Source organism: Megalops cyprinoides, chromosome 9 (assembly GCF_013368585.1).
Source record: "Megalops cyprinoides isolate fMegCyp1 chromosome 9, fMegCyp1.pri, whole genome shotgun sequence".
Taxonomy (NCBI): domain Eukaryota; kingdom Metazoa; phylum Chordata; class Actinopteri; order Elopiformes; family Megalopidae; genus Megalops; species Megalops cyprinoides.
The window spans coordinates 22,076,491-22,095,642 of NC_050591.1; the positions used below are offsets into that span (position 1 = coordinate 22,076,491).

The 19,152-nt window shown below is 49.8% G+C and overlaps 1 protein-coding gene across 1 annotated transcript in view; it reads left to right on the plus strand.

The window, feature by feature from the left end:
- Positions 1 to 17,666, plus strand: part of zgc:153039 (uncharacterized protein LOC767698 homolog) — a 33,186-nt gene extending 15,520 nt beyond the window's left edge. Inside the window, exons 7-13 of the mRNA XM_036536657.1 lie at positions 4,079 to 4,236; positions 4,991 to 5,073; positions 9,383 to 9,507; positions 13,459 to 13,651; positions 15,666 to 15,840; positions 16,078 to 16,224; positions 16,340 to 17,666. Coding sequence (XP_036392550.1) covers positions 4,079 to 4,236; positions 4,991 to 5,073; positions 9,383 to 9,507; positions 13,459 to 13,651; positions 15,666 to 15,840; positions 16,078 to 16,224; positions 16,340 to 17,238 — 1,780 coding nt within the window. The 3' untranslated portion in view covers positions 17,239 to 17,666. The remainder of the gene's footprint in view (positions 1 to 4,078; positions 4,237 to 4,990; positions 5,074 to 9,382; positions 9,508 to 13,458; positions 13,652 to 15,665; positions 15,841 to 16,077; positions 16,225 to 16,339) is intronic.
- The last annotated feature ends 1,486 nt before the right edge of the window (positions 17,667 to 19,152 follow it).

The following is a 19,152-nucleotide window of genomic DNA, read 5'->3' on the forward strand; positions in this document are numbered from 1 at the left end:
GACATCAGAATGTCCCTGTCTCTGTTGTGCATGCGTGTGTGCGTGCGTGTGCGTGCGTGTGTGTGCGTGTGCGTGCGTGTGCGTGTGTGTGTGCGCGTCTGTGTGTGTGTGTGTGTGTGTGTGTGTGTGTGTGTGTGTGTGTGTGTGTGCATGCGCGTGAAGTCGACTTGCTGCAGTCCTGCAGTCCCATCTCTGTTGTTCAGTCTCTTATTTCTCTCCTGCCGGTGCTACCAGCCCTCCCATTACACTGCGCTGTCATGCCTTTTATGAGGTCTTTGTTTTCCAGGGCAGCGGTTGAAAATGTCAAACGCACTCAGATTTATTCTGCTCCCTGCCAGCCATCAGGGGGATTAATAACCACAACTGCAACACACCCACCCACATACACACACACACCTCACCTACACATCCACCTGCTCCTTCTCCTTAGGCACTACTTATAAATAGCTGCACATTTCTTTCACACTGCTCCAACCTTCTCCCTCTGTGCTTCCCTTTCACTGTGCCCCCCTCTCTCAGAGCTCCTCCCTCTCTCAGAGCTCCTCTCTCCTCAGAGTCCTCCAGCTCTCAGTGCTCCTCTCCCCTCAGAGCCCCTCCCTCTTTCAGTGCTCCTTTCTCCTCAGAGTCCTCCCTCTCTCAGAGCTCCTCCCTCTCTCAGTGCTCCTCTCTCATCTGAGTCCCCCAGCTCTCAGTGCTCCTCCCTCTCTGAGTTCCTCCCTCTCTCAGTGCTCCTCCCTCTCTGAGTTCCTCCCTCTCTCAGTGCTCCTCTCTCATCTGAGTCCCCCAGCTCTCAGTGCTCCTCTCTCCTCTGAGTCCTCCAGCTCTCAGTGCTCCGCCCTCTCTCAGTGCTCCTCCCTCTCTGAGTTCCTCCCTCTCTCCGTGCTCCTCTCTCCTCAGAGTCCCCCAGCTCTCCGTGCTCCTCTCTCCTCAGAGTCCCCCAGCTCCTCGTGCTCCTCTCTCCTCAGAGTCCCCCAGCTCTCAGAGCTCCTCTGTCCTCTGGGTCCCCCAGCTCTCAGAGCTCCTCTGTCCTCTGGGTCCCCCAGCTCTCAGTGCTCCTCTCTCCTCTGGGTCCCCCAGCTCTCAGAGCTCCTCTCTCCTCTGGGTCCCCCAGCTCTCAGAGCTCCTCTGTCCTCTGGGTCCCCCAGCTCTCAGTGCTCCTCTCTCCTCTGGGTCCCCCAGCTCTCAGTGCTCCTCTCTCCTCTGGGTCCCCCAGCTCTCAGAGCTCCTCTCTCCTCTGGGTCCCCCAGCTCTCAGTGCTCCTCTCTCCTCAGAGTCCCCCAGCTCTCAGAGCTCCTCTCTCCTCAGAGTCCCCCAGCTCTCAGAGCTCCTCTCTCCTCTGGGTCCCCCAGCTCTCAGTGCTCCTCTCTCCTCAGAGTCCCCCAGCTCTCAGAGCTCCTCTCTCCTCAGAGTCCCCCAGCTCTCAGAGCTCCTCTCTCCTCTGGGTCCCCCAGCTCTCAGAGCTCCATGCTTAGTGTGCCTCCATCCACACGTCTCCAGTTAAGTTTCCCCTCTTTATTCTTCTCATCCTTCACTAAGATGGGAAATCATAACATTTTGAGTTCTTGGATTTTAAAATATGGATGATTTACCATTAAGTCCAAAGTGGTTAAAATATTCCCCTTATTCACTTCTTTACACCTTGAAAATGAGGAATGTTCTGGAAGACGCTTGGCTTTGGCATTCAAGGAAAGCGTATACACGCCCTTCCCAGTGCTCAGTGAGCGCTAACTCATCTCAAAGCCACTGGTTAAAAACCTCGTTGCTTCTCTTCCTCTGTTTTTGTGTGGAATTATTGTGTGTTCAGATCATTGTATCGACCAAACAATACTTAATAGGTCTGTGATGATAACTATTAAACTTGCTCAACCTGAAAGAAACGTGATTGGAGTCTCAATTATGAGAGTGGGAGACTGAAGGAGAGAGGCATTCTGAGCCAGACAGATCAGCCTCTCATTTTTATGGCTCCTACGGTGAGGTGAAGCGGGAGGGTTGTAGTGCTCGCTAGTCTGCCTTTGTTGATAGTCATGGTCATGGTCACGGTCGTGATCATTGTATCTGCCCCAGTCCCATGGGGTGCAGTGCTCCATCTCTCTCTGACCATTGGACCTTGACCGCATTTGGGGTAATGGCTCGGTCTCTCCCAGCAGGCTCCGTGCTGCGCGGAACAGTTAGACTCCTTTATTTATTTTGCTTCCTGGACAAAGATATCAGTGAAAAGTGTGTGGGGTGGTGTGGTGTGTATGGGGTGGGATGGTGGGGAGGCTGCCTGATCCAAACAAATAAAGTAAAAAATGACAGAGCGTATAACTTATTAATGGCCCCTGCCTTACGCAATGTGAGCCAAGCTCTCTCTCTCTCTCTCTCTCTCTCTCTCTCTCTCTCTCTCTCTCTCTCTCTCTCTCTCTCTCTCTCACACACTCACACACACACACACACACACCACACACACACACACACACCACACACACACACACACACACACACACACACTTTCTCCATCTCTCACATGCATACAGACACTTTCTCTCTCTCTCCCCCTTTCTCTTTTTTGTTCCCTTATACACACATTTTCTCCCTCTCTCTCTTCTCTCTCTGTCAAACCTGCACACACATTTTCTCCCCTCTCTCCCCCCCTCCTCTCTCTCTCTCTCTCTCTCTCTGTACCCCCCCCCCCTTTTTCCTCCCTGTGCCTAATGCACTCAGTGTGTCCCTGCCATTTCAAAAGCTGCGATCAATAAGCAAATTGCCTCTTACAAAGAAAAAGCCGTGTGTCTGGAAGGGCTGTGTCTGTGAGAGGCAGGGAAGGAGAGCTGGAGACAGTGACCTCACTCACTGAGACAAACGCTCCTCTCTAATGACACCGGCAGCAGTCCAGGGCTTCTGTCACCTTTGACCTTGGAGAAGACGGCCAACTCGTTACTCCTACTCAGAGGAAAGAAACGAACCTGGACACATTCGCGCACGCACACACATATTTAATCAGTCACACCTCTGCAGAGGCTCGTAATCACACACACATACACGCACGCACACTCACACACCTGTTCACAGCAGTAGAAATGATGTCAGCAGGGTGCAGGTAGTATGAGTGTATGTGGATTTGTGCATGACAATGGTGGGGGGAGGACCAGAATAAGATGGAGAGAGAGAGAGGGAGAGGGAAAGGAAGCAAGAGAAAGGGGAGGAGGAGAGTTTATCCTCAAAGAAAGTGAAAGTATGTTGAACATGTAATTTGGGGAAGACCAGTAGGCGACAGAATTGGCAATAAGTAAATAACCACAAGGTTTGACATAAATGAAAACAGGTGAAGTTGTTTTACTCAGTCCTATATATGTCAGCACGTACTTTAAGGACCCTAAATAGACGTCACTTAACTCTAATTGGTTTACTGACGCAACTGATGTTCTGAGAAGGTGAATCACCAAACGTTACAAGACATTAGCAGTTCCCAGCACTGGCAGAATTTTTTTTTCTTGCTGTGCAAATAAGGGAAAAGAGTTTGGATGAAAACATTCTACTGCATGCTGAATACTCTCTGAATATCTCTGGGTGGACGCACATGCCAAGAGAGGCGAGTTCTGTGTGGGACATTGGGGTTTCCCCAGTGTAATGGGTTACTCCCAGGCTTTGTGTTGAGTACCTCTTTCAGGGTGAAACTGTCATACACAACAGTAGGGCTTTGGCTGCCTTTGTGTGCTGTGTAGTGTGGCTGTCTGCACTAAAGGCTCTCAGCAGACCTGTACACCGCCTCTCTCGGGAGTTATAGTCAGAAAAGCCACCCCACTGGGATGCTAATTGCATTAATGTTTTCGCTTTGTCTCACTTCGCTGTTGGGCTCGTCTCGTGTTCGTCAGCGTTTAAAAGCTTACGTCTGATTTCAAGGTGCCTTTGGTGGCTTTGGTTACTGATGGGCAGCGATCCAGTGGACCTCAGCTAGGATCCTCCCTCTCTCGGTTGCTGTTTTGTGTTTACGGGGAACCTAACGTGGTTTCCGTTTTCCATATTCCTTTGTTTTTCGTCTGCCGTCACATTCTCTCTCTGCTGTGTCCCCATCCCCCCTCTCCTCCTCTCTCCTCAGGCTCCTGCTGCGGAGGGACTACAGCTTCCTGCGGGACATTAACGTGTGGCACCCCTTTGTGACGGTCGGCGTCTACTCCTCCACGCTGTCAGCCGCCATGAGCAACCTGATCGGGGCTTCCCGTATCCTGTACGCCCTGGCACGGGACGACCTGTTTGGTGAGCCAATCACAGCCTTTATTCTTCTGTTATCGTCCCTTCTCTCCTGTCCCGTCTTCACTCCTTTTTTTTTTCCCCTTAGTTCAGCCCTCCTCTCCCCTCCCTTCTGTCCTCCTCTCCTCCTCTCCTCTGCTTATCCCCTCCCTTTCTTCTTCCAGTCTAGACTCAGCGTGTCTCAGTAGGAGTGTGCATCTGCCAAGCTGAAAGAGAGAATAAAGTGACTCACTGCCTTTAAATGAAGAATTCCTAAAAAAAAAAAAAAAAAAAACCTGATAGTTTGTGCAGAGTGGGTGATTTCAACCACAAATTTAAAAACCCCTGTTATCCTCTGCAGCCACCTCTGCCCCCCTGTGCCTGGGGTCACTGGTGGTCAGGAACGAGCGCGCGGTTGTGATGTTCGTTCTCTGCCCGACCTTGGCTCTGTACCCTCTGCCTGCTGAGTGATGGATGGTCCAGTCTGGCAAAAGTGCTGCCAACAGCCCCCCCATCGATCCATTGAGTCCAAAGGGTCATCTCTCCTGGACTGTCTTCCTCTTCATTTTACCATTCCCTGTTCCTCCTCTCTGACTCTGTTGTGTCTTTCTGTTTTCTTCCCTCTCTCTCCCCCTCATTTCGCAGCTGTCACTCCAGTTTGAATTAAAAGGCCTACTTGGTGTAGCAAGGTTAAGTGAAAGCAGGTAGTCTATCTGTCAGTGCATTCACTGTGAATGGCACGGCTGTGAATCTCCTTCCGCTTCTCTGTCTCCCCCTGCAGGCAAAGTGCTGTCGCCAGCCAAGAGGACCTCACGTAGCGGGAATCCCTGGGTGTCGGTGCTCATTTCATGGTTCCTGGTGCAGGTGAGTGTGAGAGGGGCACTGAGCACATCCTCTGTACTGCAGGACCGCAACGACCAAGAGGTATATTTTAGTTTTGCATTAGTTTTAGTTTTGCTTACATCAACTGGCTTTTTATTGAACTGTGCCAATCAGGTCCTCTTGCATTCCTGTGGTGAGCATAGTGCCTGAAGCAGGTCTGCACTTGAGGACTGGGGGGCTGAGGGCTGTGAGTTATGTCGTTGAAGGACTGGAGATGCAGGGCGTGAGCGTAGGAGAAAGAGCACGCCCCTGGCTGTCACACTCTGATTGCAGTTTAATAGCTAGTGTCGGGAGGGGGCAGAACAGGGAGGGGCTTAAGCACATAATTCTCCTTTCTTAGCTCCCTTCGCGGCGCGTTTCAGCAGGGAGGGGGAGGTGGTGGTGGGCGCTCAACACGGGGGAGCCAGTCATGCATTGGGGGAGTAATTAGCAGAAAATCGTTAACTGGACGGCTGGTATTAGAGCTCATTTGCACAGACTTTCTCCCCATTAGAATGATTCACGGGTTGACACGAGTGAGATGCTAATCGCCTGCCGTGTAAAACAAACACAGGGAGAGGAGACAGAGAGAGAGAGAGAGAGAGAGAGAGAGCGAGAGAGGGAGGAGGAGAGGGATAGAGAGGTGAGCCATTTAAATGCTGACAGGTACTGATGACACTTAAACTCCAGGAGGGACCAGAGGGGTGGGCGCTCAGTGACAAGACTCAATAAGAGAGACACCGATTACTTTTACATGAACATTAATATTCCGTTGTTAACCGCAATATTGAAGTATTCCGACATTGATATAAGTAATATAAATGCCTTATTCTAGAAAGCACGACCAAAATATGCCAGTATCCAGTCAGATATTCCACTCTTAAAAGGAGTATTGAGTCATATAAATGTCTCATTTGGAACATTTCTTCTCTGAGTTTGTGTCTGCGCATGATCAGTGTTTTGCAGGGATTCTTATATTTACTTATATTTAATTCACTCACTAGCTAGCTGTAATGGCTTGCAAAAAAAAGCTTATATTTTTGGAGCAATGAGGTGACAGTTGTCTGCAGCAAGCTATTTTGCAAATGTGCTAAGAAAAAAAAAACAAAAAAAGTGAGCATCTCCCAAATGAGATAATTATGAGAAAAAATCATGCCTGTCCTGTACAGGGCTAATTCAGGACACTGTGATTACCATGTATATAGGAATGTAAGCAGTGGTCTTACATCATGCTGAATGTAAACAGCTTATTTGGATTAAGAATGTAACCAGGGTAAGGAATATTACCTGGAATACTGTAGTAAAAGTAGTAATTAAATGTATTTTGACGCACCGTGAAAGACACTGGCTCCTCTGTCCAACTTTATACTGTCCAAAATATGAGTGAATGTACAACGGTGGGGGCCAGATTGCTTGAGCTTCGATCAGAGCTGTTGGCTGACGTTAGTTGTCTAGAACAGCACAGCCTCCAACACCTCCTCCACTGTAGAAACTCCTGATTAGTACTGTTCCGAATGTGATGCCGGATATTTTAATGCTCCTAAGAGTTTGTTGCCTGTAACGGCTTCTTGAGTTGTTGCCGTGGGGATAAGGAGCATCCTGTGTGCCCTAAAGGCGTCCTTATGGGCTGAGTGACTGTTTTTGGTATCGACTGAGAGGAAGTCATGACAGCGAGAGAAGCAGATCAATGCCATTAAAACTGCCTTGGGACACGCCTGATTAATGGCCAAACAGCAAGCAGTAATTAGTCATCATTAGAGCTGGGGTCCCAAAGCTTGGGAGTCGGGGTCTAATGACCCGAGGGGGGACAGGTGTGATCCTGGTTGGGTCTCTGTCACACAGCATGTTCTGACAGACTGGCAGCCGTCCATTTCATCTCTCTGAGAGAGAGAGAGAGAGAGAAAGTTGGGAGTGTTTGTTGTTTAGAATTGGAAGCAGCTTACATGGGTGGGTAAACGCCCACTCGCACACTCTCACTCTCTCATTCCTCACCTGTGGCATTGGCATGAATGCCCTGTCACCTGTCAGATGTGCTCTGTTAAACCACACATTAGCTCCATCACCAGCCCTTTTCCTGGACACAATTAGAGTCTCACAAAGAATCATTCCCATTAAACCCTGCAGCTCATTATCTCTTTCCCTTCTCAAGAATAATACTCAATTTGCAGACAAATGAGCTTTGAGGAGATGTGGGTGAGCATGTATTGAGATACATGTGTCCTCAGCTCAGTGTGTTCATGTGTGTTCATGTTAGTATATGTGTGTGTGTGTGTTGATTAGCCAGCTTTTTAGAAAAGGACTTTTTGAGGGTGTATTGTACTTCCCCATGCTGATGAAATACACATTTGTAGGACAGTCCTGTAAGCCTCTCTTCTCAGCTGTGAGTTTAGAGCTCTTGTGGGTCTTCTCTTCGCTCTGATTGGCTGTTTGCTGAGTAGGATCACCCTCAACGTGGACCTGTTAATTTACTTGCTAACCAGTGCATAGCTGAATGATCATCGTCAAAGTGTGGAGATGAGAGAAGTAATTCCATGTAGCTTTGTGTTTAGGCTATAGATTCTATTCATACTCACATGCACTTATCAGGACTGAAGCTCCTGAATGGCCTGACAGCCAGGGTAGCTAAAGTTACTGTACAATGTCAACACAGTAATTTTATACGCCATTCACACTGAATGATTCAAAATTGCCTTGATAGAAATCAGACACTGTCAGTGCCAGAGTATAGGGGATGACACTGGAAATTCAGTTTGCAGATCAGTGTGCAGTGGTTTCACGCTGGTCCCCACCACGCTGGCTGGATAACTGCTTTCAATGGTTCAAAGACAGTTTTGTGAGAGGTGTCATTGGTTTGAGCCCTTCTCTGTAGTTGCTCAGATTCGTACACTATTCACCCATTCCTATCCAGCCAACTCATTGAAGCAGCTGGTTAGCCAAGCATATTTTAATTGTAATCCTTAATCTTTTTCATCTTTGTTTTATTCATTTTCTTTGTTCTGTAATAATTTTCATTGTAGCCTTCCTTTGTTGTGCAGCTGTTTAATTTATTTTTATCTGATTTAATCCTTTGTTATCTGTATGTTCTTAACTGCTCTTCTCTATTGATTATTTCATTCTATTTGGCTTTATATGCCTTTGGTTTTATAAATGTTCCATATAAATAAAATGTAATTATTAATAATGGGTAAGGTATTGCCATTAATGTAATAAAGATGAAGAACTTTATTTGCTGAGACCGTTAAATTAAAAGTAGTTATTAGAAGAGATCTTGGGTGAAAAAGGCCATTTGTTCTTTTAACTGTGGTCCATTGTTTTGCTGTTTGCGCTCGTTCCGGGTTATTTAATTTGAAGTTAAGTGTCGTGCAAGTTTGGGTGATGATACAACTAGCCCTCGCTCTGCGCTGTTAATGTTGATGTGAAAGCTGGGAGCCCGTTCTCCCATGACTGCCTTTATCTGGTTTCACAGCAAGCAAGGTTCATCAGAGAGGAAGCTTCTCCGCTGCGAACTGGGCATTAAGTAAATGTCATTTGCAGGACACGGACAATTGGCAATAAGCCACGGAAGTAAACACAGCAAATGCAATTCTTGTGGCGTTGATGCAGATAGTTTTAGATTGTTTAGAATTCTTCAGTTAACATTAACAGGCATTTGTTATACTGCGAGTTGCCTTTGCTCACAGTTAGTTTCTCCCAAAACACCATGTTGTCCTTTCATTGTACATCCTTGGTCTGTCACCAGGACAAATCTGTTGCAGTCCAGGCACCTCACAAGCAGTGACAAACAGCTTAAAACCATTATGACAGTCCTGTCCAAGCACAGTACTAGACACCAGCACATTTAGGCCTGGTTCTCACACAACTCTTTTGTCTCTGTGCTGTTTTGTGTTTGGTCACACATGTGTAGCTATTACCTTATCAAGGACACCTCTCTGTGGGCAGGAGCAACGAAACTTGCTGTCATTTGGGGTGACTGTGAGAGTTATGCTAATGCGCAGCCATGGTTGTGTGCATGAGCCACGTCTGCCAGATCTTTTTGTTGTCTTTGAAAACAAAAGTATTCATGAAAGAGGGGGGTCTGCAGGGCTTTGTGACACAGTCAAAAGCAGCACCTTTATGTCTGCAAATATTCCAAGCAAGCAGCGACACCTTGAGTTTCTTTATGCAAATTTTGGAGGATGTTATGGTAATGACCCCCTCCATTGTAGTCCAATGTATCCATCATTGTAGCCTTAGTCGTAACTCCTCACTGTGTTTACCTGCCCCTTTCACCATTTACCCATTCCTGTCTCCGTCTCTCTCTTTTCTCCATCAGTTGGTGTTGTTCTCTGGGAAGCTGAACACCATTGCCAGTATTGTCACCATTTTCTTCCTGCTGGTCTATGCTGCGGTGGATCTGGCCTGCCTCGCCCTGGAGTGGGCATCTGCACCCAACTTCAGGTACCACAGACCTGTGTCTTCTCACCCAACAGCTGTTACCCCCTGAGAAGTGTTACTGTCTGACCGCCTCTGAAGGTGTAGCTGATCAAACTGTACTCTTTTCCCTGGTGCTGCATTCTGTCAGTTCTGCAGATCCCCTGTCCTTCCCCCAATACACCCCCTCCCCCCCTCCTCTGGGTGAATGGTTGGCAGGGTTCCGTGTAATTATGTTTAGCAGGTGTGCTCCCACTGTGCACTGTACGGGGAGGGCGAGGTGGGCACAGGTGCTATTGCAACAGGTGTCACTGAGGGACAAGTCGGTCCGCAGCACAGGGTGAAAGTAATTGTTCTGTATAGTGAGTGCATGTATCTGGACGATAGTCAAGTAAAGGCAAAGAGCCACAAAGCCATTGTGATTGTCTCCCGGTGCCTCCAGTCCATGTAAACTGTAACAAAACCCAAACTTTGTTTCTCTGTAGCCCCGGACCTGCCGAGGGTCTTGTGCCTGGCTGATAAGAGCAGCCGTTTCCTGGCCCAGTGTGGCAGCTTCCTTCTGCCTTTTAATTCTATTAGTTTGCTGCTGTTTGTTGTCAGCCTCGCAGTTGTTGTTTTCTCCCACGTGTCTTTTGAGGCGAAAGGAATTAAAAGCCATTTAGCCGTGCTGTCCTCAGAGAAACGCGCTGTAATTAGCATAACTAATTTAGCAGAAATATTGCCTTTTCCCCAAATTTGGCTCTCGCTGATGCTTTTTGTTGTTGTTGTTGAATAATGACAAACAGTGTTGAAGGAGGGTTCACTGCTTGTTAAAGTGTGTGCATGTATGTGTAAATGGCGGGTTTACTGCGTGTGTGTGTGTGTGTGTGTGTATATATATATAAATAGAGGGTTTGCTGCTCGCTGCTTGTGTGTGTGTGTGTAAATGGATGGTTACTGTGTGTGTGTATAAATGGAGGGTTTGCTGCTCGCTGCGCGTATATGTGTGTAAATGGAAGGTTTACTGTGTGTGTGTGTGTGTGTGTGTGTGTGTGTGTGTGTGTGTGTGTGTAAATGGAGAGGTTGCTGCTTGCTCTCTGTGAGCGTGTTGACTGTGGCTGCTCGCTGAAATGAGGCTGGTTCCTCTGGGGTGTTTCTCCATGTTCCCGCTTGTATTCCCTCTCCACTCCCCCGAGCCCCTGCTCTATGAATGGAATTGGAGCCGGCAGTAAAACCACGGACGGTTCTGTGCTAAACGCGGCGGTAATACCACAGAAGTTTGTGGCAGACTCCTCAGCAAAACCGCAGACATCTCTGTGGCAGATGGGATTATAAAACTACAGACGTTTCTGCAGCACATAGGCTGGTCAAACAGCCCTGCAGGAGTCCAAGGCCAGGCAGCTGACACGGACCACGCTCAGACCAACCTGCAGCGGTCGTTAATAAATCTTCATTAAGGCTCTGCACCTGCCAGCTCAATTAAGTCAGATGGCAGACATTGTCTGCATATAAACACACAGGATGAGCCTGGCTTGGATAGCAGGGTGTCTGGAAAGACTTGTCTGCAGTACTGGAGATCTTTGACCTCTGTCTTTTGAGACCTCCAAGAAGGCAGGAAGCATGGACCCCTGCCCCATACCTCCCGCTAAAACTGTGGAGATGAGTGGAGCCGTGCAGAGATTTCTGGCCAACCTGGTGTGCTGTAGGTGTGCGTGTGTGTGTGTGTGTGTGTGTGTGTGTGTGTGTGTGTGCGTGTGTGTGTGCATGTGTGCGCGTGCATGTGTGTGTGCGTGTGTGTGCATGTGTGCGTGCGTGTGTGTGCGTGCGTGTGTGTGCGTGCGTGTGTGTGTGCGTGTGTGTGTGCGTGTGTGTGCGTGCGTATGTGCGCGTGTATGTGCGTGTGCATGTGTGTGTGCGTGTGTGCATGCCTATGTGTGTGGCAGTTCTGGGGCTCTTCCTCGTGCTTGTTGAAAGGCTGATATCTAATTTCAGTTCAGATCCTTCTGCTGCTGCAGCAGCTTAGAGGGACCTGAGCTTTACCCAGCACCACTGGAGCGAGACGCCATGTGATTGGGAGAGTTAACCCTTCTGCACAGAGCACCCACACTCCCATCCCCCAGCTCCCCATGACAAGACCGGTGGGGGGGGGGCTCACTGAACACTGACGATAATGGCAGTACCATGAGAGTCGGCCGTAAGAGCTGAGGTCTCGCTGCACAAGCCACCCGTCTGTAACCTCATTTTTAAATTCTGATTCTTGTAAAATCAGAATGCACTTATTGCAAAATTCAGATGAAGTTCGGTCAGTGTGGGGACTTTTATGGGTGGTGTAGGCTGTCAGTGTGGACTGTACTTTAATGGGTGAGGTATTCTATCAATGTAGGTTGTTCTGTAATGGGTGATGTAGGCTGTGAGTGTGGGCTGTAACTTAATGAGTGGTGTAGTCTGTCAATGTGAGTTGTACTTTAATGGGTGATGGAGGCTGTTAATGTGGGCTGTACCTTAATGAATAGTGTAGGCTGTCAGTGTGGGTGTAGGTTGGTGGTCGATATGAGCTGTAGCTTGTTTTTTGGTTAAGGCTTTTAGACGGGGTTCAGGTCTAACTGTAATTGTAGGCTGTCAGTATGGACTGTGGGTTGACGGTCAGCATGGCCTGTAATCAAGTCCCTTCAGATTTAGAGCTTGAGGGAGAAGTTTTTAGCTGATGTCAGCAGGGTGACATCAGTGCTGTTGGGGAACGTGCCAGATATGCACTGTCACTAACAAGAGAGATTAGAGAGACAAAGGGAGAGGGGGAGAGAAAGAAAGGGAGAGAGGGAGAGAGCAGGCAGGAGAGTGAGCAGAGCGAGCTTTTAACATAATTACACATAACCACAGCGAGAGGGAGGGGACGGGTAGGGGGGGGGGGCGGAGGGGAGGGGGAGAGAGGAAGATGTGGGGCGAAACGAACGTCTGGAAAAAGAAAGCTAAATAGAAGGGAAAAGGGGAAGGAAGTGGGGAAAAAAGTGGAGAGCGTGAGCGAGGAGAAACTCGTTGAATGGCAGCAGTTTAGCGTGCCAGGGTGCGTGGGGGTACTGGGCCGGAGGGTTTTCGGGAGGGGGAAGGGGGGGGGGTACACCTCATCGTTTCCCTCCCTCCTTTGTCACGTGAAGGCTTTTTTTTTGTTGTTGTTGTTTTTCTTTAGTGCGCAATTTTCCCAGCTGGGTAAGCTGATGATGGAGACGACTCATTTAAATGGTAATTACAATAGCCAGGAACACGCTTAATGGATGTTTATTATTAAGCTGTGTTATTGGCGGAGATTGGGGTCGGGCTGTGATTGATGACCCGATCTCAGAGGCCGACGGGGTAGAGCTTAGCCCTTGCCCGTGCCGTTCGGCCACGCTCCTGATCACTTCATTATCTGTGGGCTTTTTCCCTCTTTAGCTTTTAATTACTAGACCCCCCCCCCTTTCCCATGCACTTATCCATGTTTACACAGATCAGGATATGAAGAGAAATGCAATTATTTGTCATATCAGCGGTGCTTTGTGCCCACACATTTGTTGTTGGCTTTAATCTGTTCTCTCTGTTTCTGACCTTCTCTTTCCATCTTCCTCTCTCCCTCTCTCTCTCTCTCAATCACGTTCTCTCAATTTCTCATTTTTACCATCCGTCTTTCTGAAGGAACAGAGATGTTTTTTTTTTCCTGAAACGCCCACTCTGCCCACTGACCTCTGGCTTTCTCTCTGTGGATGATGTCATTTCTTTGCTTTAATTGGCACACCGTTTGATCTTACAGTGCCCAGGTCACAGAATGTCTTGTTTGGGAAATTTTAATCATGTATCTTTGTCAGTGTTTGTATAGAAATCAGTCATACTGCTCATATGGAGGGTTGCCATGAGTATGACTGAAGTCCACCTCACTTTCTCATCTTACCCTGACAGGGGATTGTATACCAGGAAGTTGCAAAGCAACTTCACCTGTTTAAAATCCAACATTTCTTCCTCCCAATGCAGGCCCACGTTCAGGTACTTCACCTGGCACACCTGTATACTGGGCATTCTGGGATGCGCGGTGATGATGTTCCTGATCAACCCCATCTACGCCTCAGCCAGCATTGCCTTTATGCTGCTGCTGCTCCTAGTGATCCACTACCTGTCTCCCACCAGCAGCTGGGGCTACATCAGCCAGGCACTCATCTTCCACCAGGTACACGCGCACTGTTTCTCTCTCATAGACACATATGCACGCACACATATGCATACACCTTAACATATGTTTGAACACACACACACACACACACACACCCACACAGACTGAGCACATTGTAGAAAACCTTTAAGAAGTGTGCAGACTTGCGTGTGTGTACATGTACATACGCATATGTGTGCATGCGTGTGCATGTGTGTGCACGTGTGTCCTCTCTGTACACTACCACCGCAAGTGGGTTAAGTGTTGCCAAGGAGGAGTGTTGCCAAGGGGACCGTTGCCAGGGGGCGAGGTGCCAGGCGCCCGACATGGTGGCAGCCAGTCAAATGCCAGGCTGCTCTGAGAACATTATTACAGCCACTTAACTTATTGAGTCCCTTCTCCTGCGGAGACACAGGAGAGAGACCAAGGGGACAGGAGAGAGAGAGAGAGAGAGACTCAGGTCTGAGATGGCAGGGAGAGAGAGAGAGAGAGGGTGGGAGGAAGTTGGCCACTGTCCAAATGTTCTAAACCATTTGTGTGTTATTTAAATAATGGCTCTGTTCAGTGTTTTGTGTGTGTGTGTGTGTGGATGGAGAATGTGGTTTTGAGAGTGTAAATATGCCTGTGTGTGATTGTGTGTGAGGGAGAGACTGAGTTATTGTTAATGTAATTGCATGTGTGTGTGAATGAATATAATTTTGTGTGGTTGAAATGGTGTGTGTGTGTGTGTGTGTGTGTGTTTCAAAGAGAGATAGTGTGTGTGTGTGTGTTTCAGAGAGAGAGACAGATAGTGTGTGTGTTTGTGTGTATGTGTGTGTGTGTGTGTGTGTGTGTGTGTGTGTGTGTTTCAGAGAAAGAGAGAGAGAGTGTGTGTGTTTGTGTATGTGTGTGTTTCAGAGAGAGAGAGAGAGATAGTGTGTGTGTTTGTGTGTATGTGTGCTCTTTGTGAGTCAGAACAAGGCAGAGATAAGCCTCACAGAGGTCCCTTTTGCAGCTGAGAGATAATCACAGTGAGGAGATAATCGGAGTGTGTGGAGTACTGGGGAGGGGGAAGGCTGGGGGGGGCATCTGCAGCAGTGCTGTCCCGGTCCAGGCTGCCTCACAATCTCGTCCACTCAGCACCACTCCAGGGAGAGGAAACGGGCCTTCCCCAACTCTCCAGCTTTCCCTCCCCACCAGCGCCCAGACTCCCTCGTCCGTCTGTGCCGAGCGGCTGAGATGAGGCCGGGGGCTGCAGGGCAGAGGGCAGGCGTGGGCGTGTCCGCCGCAGCCCCCTTGCTCTCATAAGCATGCTGACTCCAGGACCTCTCTGTGAGGAGAAAGAGTACCCGAGTGCCTCTCTCTGTGGCGTAATGATGGTGATGTTGAGGGTAATGATGATGGTTGTCGTAATCAGCTTTATTATGGCCTTGTGAAAGTTATTGCCGTTGCTGTCGTTTACCTCAAGAATGTTATGTGACCGCGTTTGATGTGACCCACGTCCTCTGCAACAGTTGCACTGAACAGCCTGTGTTGTGCGGAGGGAACCCCTGCCCACATTTATTAGCACATAAATGCTGTGCCCCCACCAAGCTAATGTTAAAAACTTGACGTGTGTGTGTCTGTGTGTGTGTGTTTGTGTGCGTGTCTGTGTGTTGGAGTGTGTGTATGCGCATGTATGCACCTGTTTGTGTGTGTGTGCCTTGGTTCATATTATAAGGATTGGTGACTCACTGTCTTGCACCCAGGTGTGAAAAGACCCTGCTCATTTTTCTCAGCTCTGTGACAGGTATACAGGGAGCATTGTGTAGCCAAGGATAAAACAGACTTTTGTGCATGAAAGGGTATCAGTGTTTGTCTTGCATACCTCCCGCTCTCTCTTTCTCTTTCTCTCTCCGTCTTTTTTCCTCTCTCTTTGTCTCCCTCTTTCTTTCTCTGTTACTTATCCTCTCTCTCTCTCTCTCTTTCTCTCTCTCTCTCTCTCCCCCCCCTTCCTCTCTGTCTCTTTTTCTCTCTCTACTTCTCTCTCTCCTTCTCTCTCTCCCGTGTCCAGGTGCGTAAGTACCTACTGATGCTGGACGTGCGGAAGGACCATGTGAAGTTCTGGCGGCCGCAGGTGCTGCTGATGGTGGCCAACCCCCGCAGCAGCACCGGCCTCATCACCTTCGTCAACGACATCAAGAAGAGCGGGCTATACGTGCTGGGGCACGTGGAGCTGGGAGACCTGGGTACGAGACGGACGGGGGGATGAGGGGGCAGCAGAGGCACAGGGAAGAGTAGGGAGGAAGGGAAGTGAGGGCTGCAGGTTAGGAAAAAGAAGGGAAAGTGGAATGGAGGGAGGCTGAGCGTGGGAAGTTACCCTGCAGTAACGTGGTTACATTGTTAGACAGTGGATGGGTGGGTGCCCTGATTTGTGACCTGCTTGTGACATGTTTCCCTGCCCCCCCCCCCCCCCCCCCCCACAGACGTGCTGCCCTCTGACCCCCTGCAGTCACGGTATGACTCTTGGCTGTCACTGGTCGACCGTCTGAACATCAAAGCCTTCGTCAACCTCACACTAGCCAACTCAGTACGACATGGAGTCCAGCACCTGCTTTTCATCTCCGGACTCGGTTAGTCTCTCATTCTCACTCGTTCGCTCACAGCTGCCCCCCTGCACTGAACCTCCCTCCTTCTTACACCCCTTGACTCCACTCCCTCGCTCAGCCTCTGTGTCTCCCTCTGCAGGTGGCATGAGACCCAATACCCTGGTGCTGGGTTTCTACGACGACTGCGCCCCTGAGGACAAGCTTCAGGACTTGTCCATTATGACGGGCAATTTTTCGGATGCTCCAAGCTCCTCGCAGGACCCGGAGGACCAGCTGTCCTTCGTCTTCCCCGCCGTGCGAGGAGAGGGGGGCAGCGAGGGCGGGGGCAAGGCGCTGGGGGCGCAGGAGTACGTGGCGGTGATCGCGGACGCGGTGAAGATGCTGAAGAACGTAGCGCTGGCGCGGTACTTTAACAGCTTCGACCGGGCGGAGGTGCTGGGCCGGCGGGGCGGGGCGGGGCTCTACGTGGACGTGTGGCCCGTGAACCTGCTCCGTCCGGACAGCAGCAGCTACGTGGACACCTGCAGCCTCTTCCTGCTGCAGCTGGCCTGCGTGCTCAACATGGTGCGGGCGTGGCGCCGGGCGCGGCTCCGTCTCTTCCTGTGCGTAGAGGAGGGGCGGAGCCTGCGGGCCTCGGAGGAGAAGCTGGGGCAGTTGCTGAAGGACCTGCGGATCTACGCTGATGTCCACACCGTGCCCTGGGACCAGGTGGTGGCCCTGCACTGGCAGCGGCAGGGCAAAGGCTACGACCCGCAGGAGGACGAGCAGAGGAAGGAGGAGGAAGACGAGGGCGACTACGTCAACAGCTTCCCCAGCAACGCCACCCGGCTGTCGGACGACTACCTGCGGGCGGTGAACCGCCTGGTCCTGGATCAGGACCACCCGCCGCCCGCCGTTCGCTTCCTGTACCTGCCCCGCCCGCCGGCCGACACCAGGCGCTATGCCGCCTACCTGCACCAGCTGGACCTTTTGACCCGAGACCTGGGGCCCACGCTTCTTATCCACGGGGTCACCCCGGTCATTACCACTGACCTTTAACCCTCTGTCCTGTCCGCGGCGGGAATGGGGAGGTGTGGTGCTCTCAGTGTCGGTGTACTCCAGTCAAAGAGAGACAGAATAACTGAGGGAAGAGGAGGGAATTACACTGTCTGCTCTGAGACTGAAGCCAGTACTGTACACCTCTGTCTGTTTTATCCTAATTTTCTTCAGATCCTCTGTTTTATATGCAGTTTATATGAAATAATCAAAATGCCAAAGTGACCATATTTTTATATAGCAGGGATTATAGCTGTCCTGGTGATGGAGTTTACTCACTGCACACTACCCTTCTGTGCAAGGCATGCTGTGATGCGGGTTATATGGGGGTCTCCAGGTGGCATGATCTCTGTCTGTAGCTGGGCAGCAGTAAACACTCCCTAGACTCAGTCTTTAAAACATTACTGCACTGTAACCCTGTCAGAGTCAAATTCATGCCTTCTAATATACATAATTGAATAAATCATCTTTTTTAATCAATTGGAAGTTATGTCTTATAAAAGTAATAATATATTTTTGGTTTAAATTTAGATATAGATTGTAATTCTATATATCACAGAATGGAACTCTGTTTCTATGGTAACTACTGGTGTGGTGCAGAGGGTTGTTGCAGAAGTGTAGTGACTTGAAATAGCAGCAGTTGAGTTTTGAGGAAGTTTCTCTGAAACCATTTTTTCATGCAGGTGTTAGGAGTGTTGGAGAGAGAGCAGGGCTGGCCTGCGGCTGAAGCCCGCCGCAGAGGAATCGGCTGAATGGGGGAACGGATTGAGCCTATTCCGTAAACACAAACGTCCAGCTTTTTTGGCCCAGTTTCCAGGCAGAGAGAAAGCGGGCGGGAGAGAGATGAGGTCGCCCTGACTTTATTATCCCCGCTGCGAGAGAGCGGGTCCGCAGACCTCCGGATGAGTAATCTCCCCCCACCCCTTTCAGAAGAGCAGGGAGAGGGCACCGAAAGCAGGGCTGCCACCTTACGGGGGGGTGGGGGGGAAGGTGGGCAGTGAAGAATGTTGCATGGGATTGGGGCACGGTGTGGAGGGGGTGAAGGGGTGTTGTAGTTTTAGCACTGCATACGAAGGGATGGACTGGGTTCCGCTCACAGCAATTCATCACCGAGTCCTGGGGATCAGACACAGGGGGCCCTGCTTTCCTCACATAATGGTGCTGTAGCAGCCCAGCATTGCACCTGTTGGGTGGTGGGATGAGATATGAATATAAGAGATGGATGTTAGCTGCCTGTTGTGTATAGAGGGGGAGGGGGTTGTCATATGAAGGAGGCAGAGGGGAAGAGGGAGGGAATGAGAGTGGAGCCAGAGGTGGAGTGGATGTTTTGGAAGGGTGTGCCAGCTGGAATCTGTCACATTTCAATCTGCCCTGCCGTATTGGAGCCACGGTTGGCTCACTCGCGGCATACAGCTGTTTTAATGAACCTATTTAGCATGCGAAAATGTCACATTTGTCAGGCCGCACAATGGTCCCTGTGGAACAATGGCACTCAGGGCTCGCACATACGCCACCTCTCACTGCAGATTAGGAGTCTGATTTGATCTCCTTTCTTCCCCCTCTCTCTGAGCGTATCAGAATGCTAATAATTTCAGCTCGTTAATTTTACATGAGACACAGATTGTGAGGGAGAGGGGGCCCCGTTTACCGAAAATGAGCCCTGTACCCTCTTGCCGCTCACAGCTCCCACGGACGGCAGCGTGCCCGCTATCCAGACAGACTCGCACGTACTTGGTGTTTCTGCTGCAGTGGTGTGGGGTCAGGGTAGGTCTGTGGGTGAGTGTGAGGGGCTGGTGTTTGGGGTGTAATCTCATTAAAGGAGACACACTGAGCTTGACCCTGTTCTCTCTCCATCTGCATCTGGATACTCTGCAGTGCGGACAGACACACACAGACCAGGTAAATGAATCTCCACTC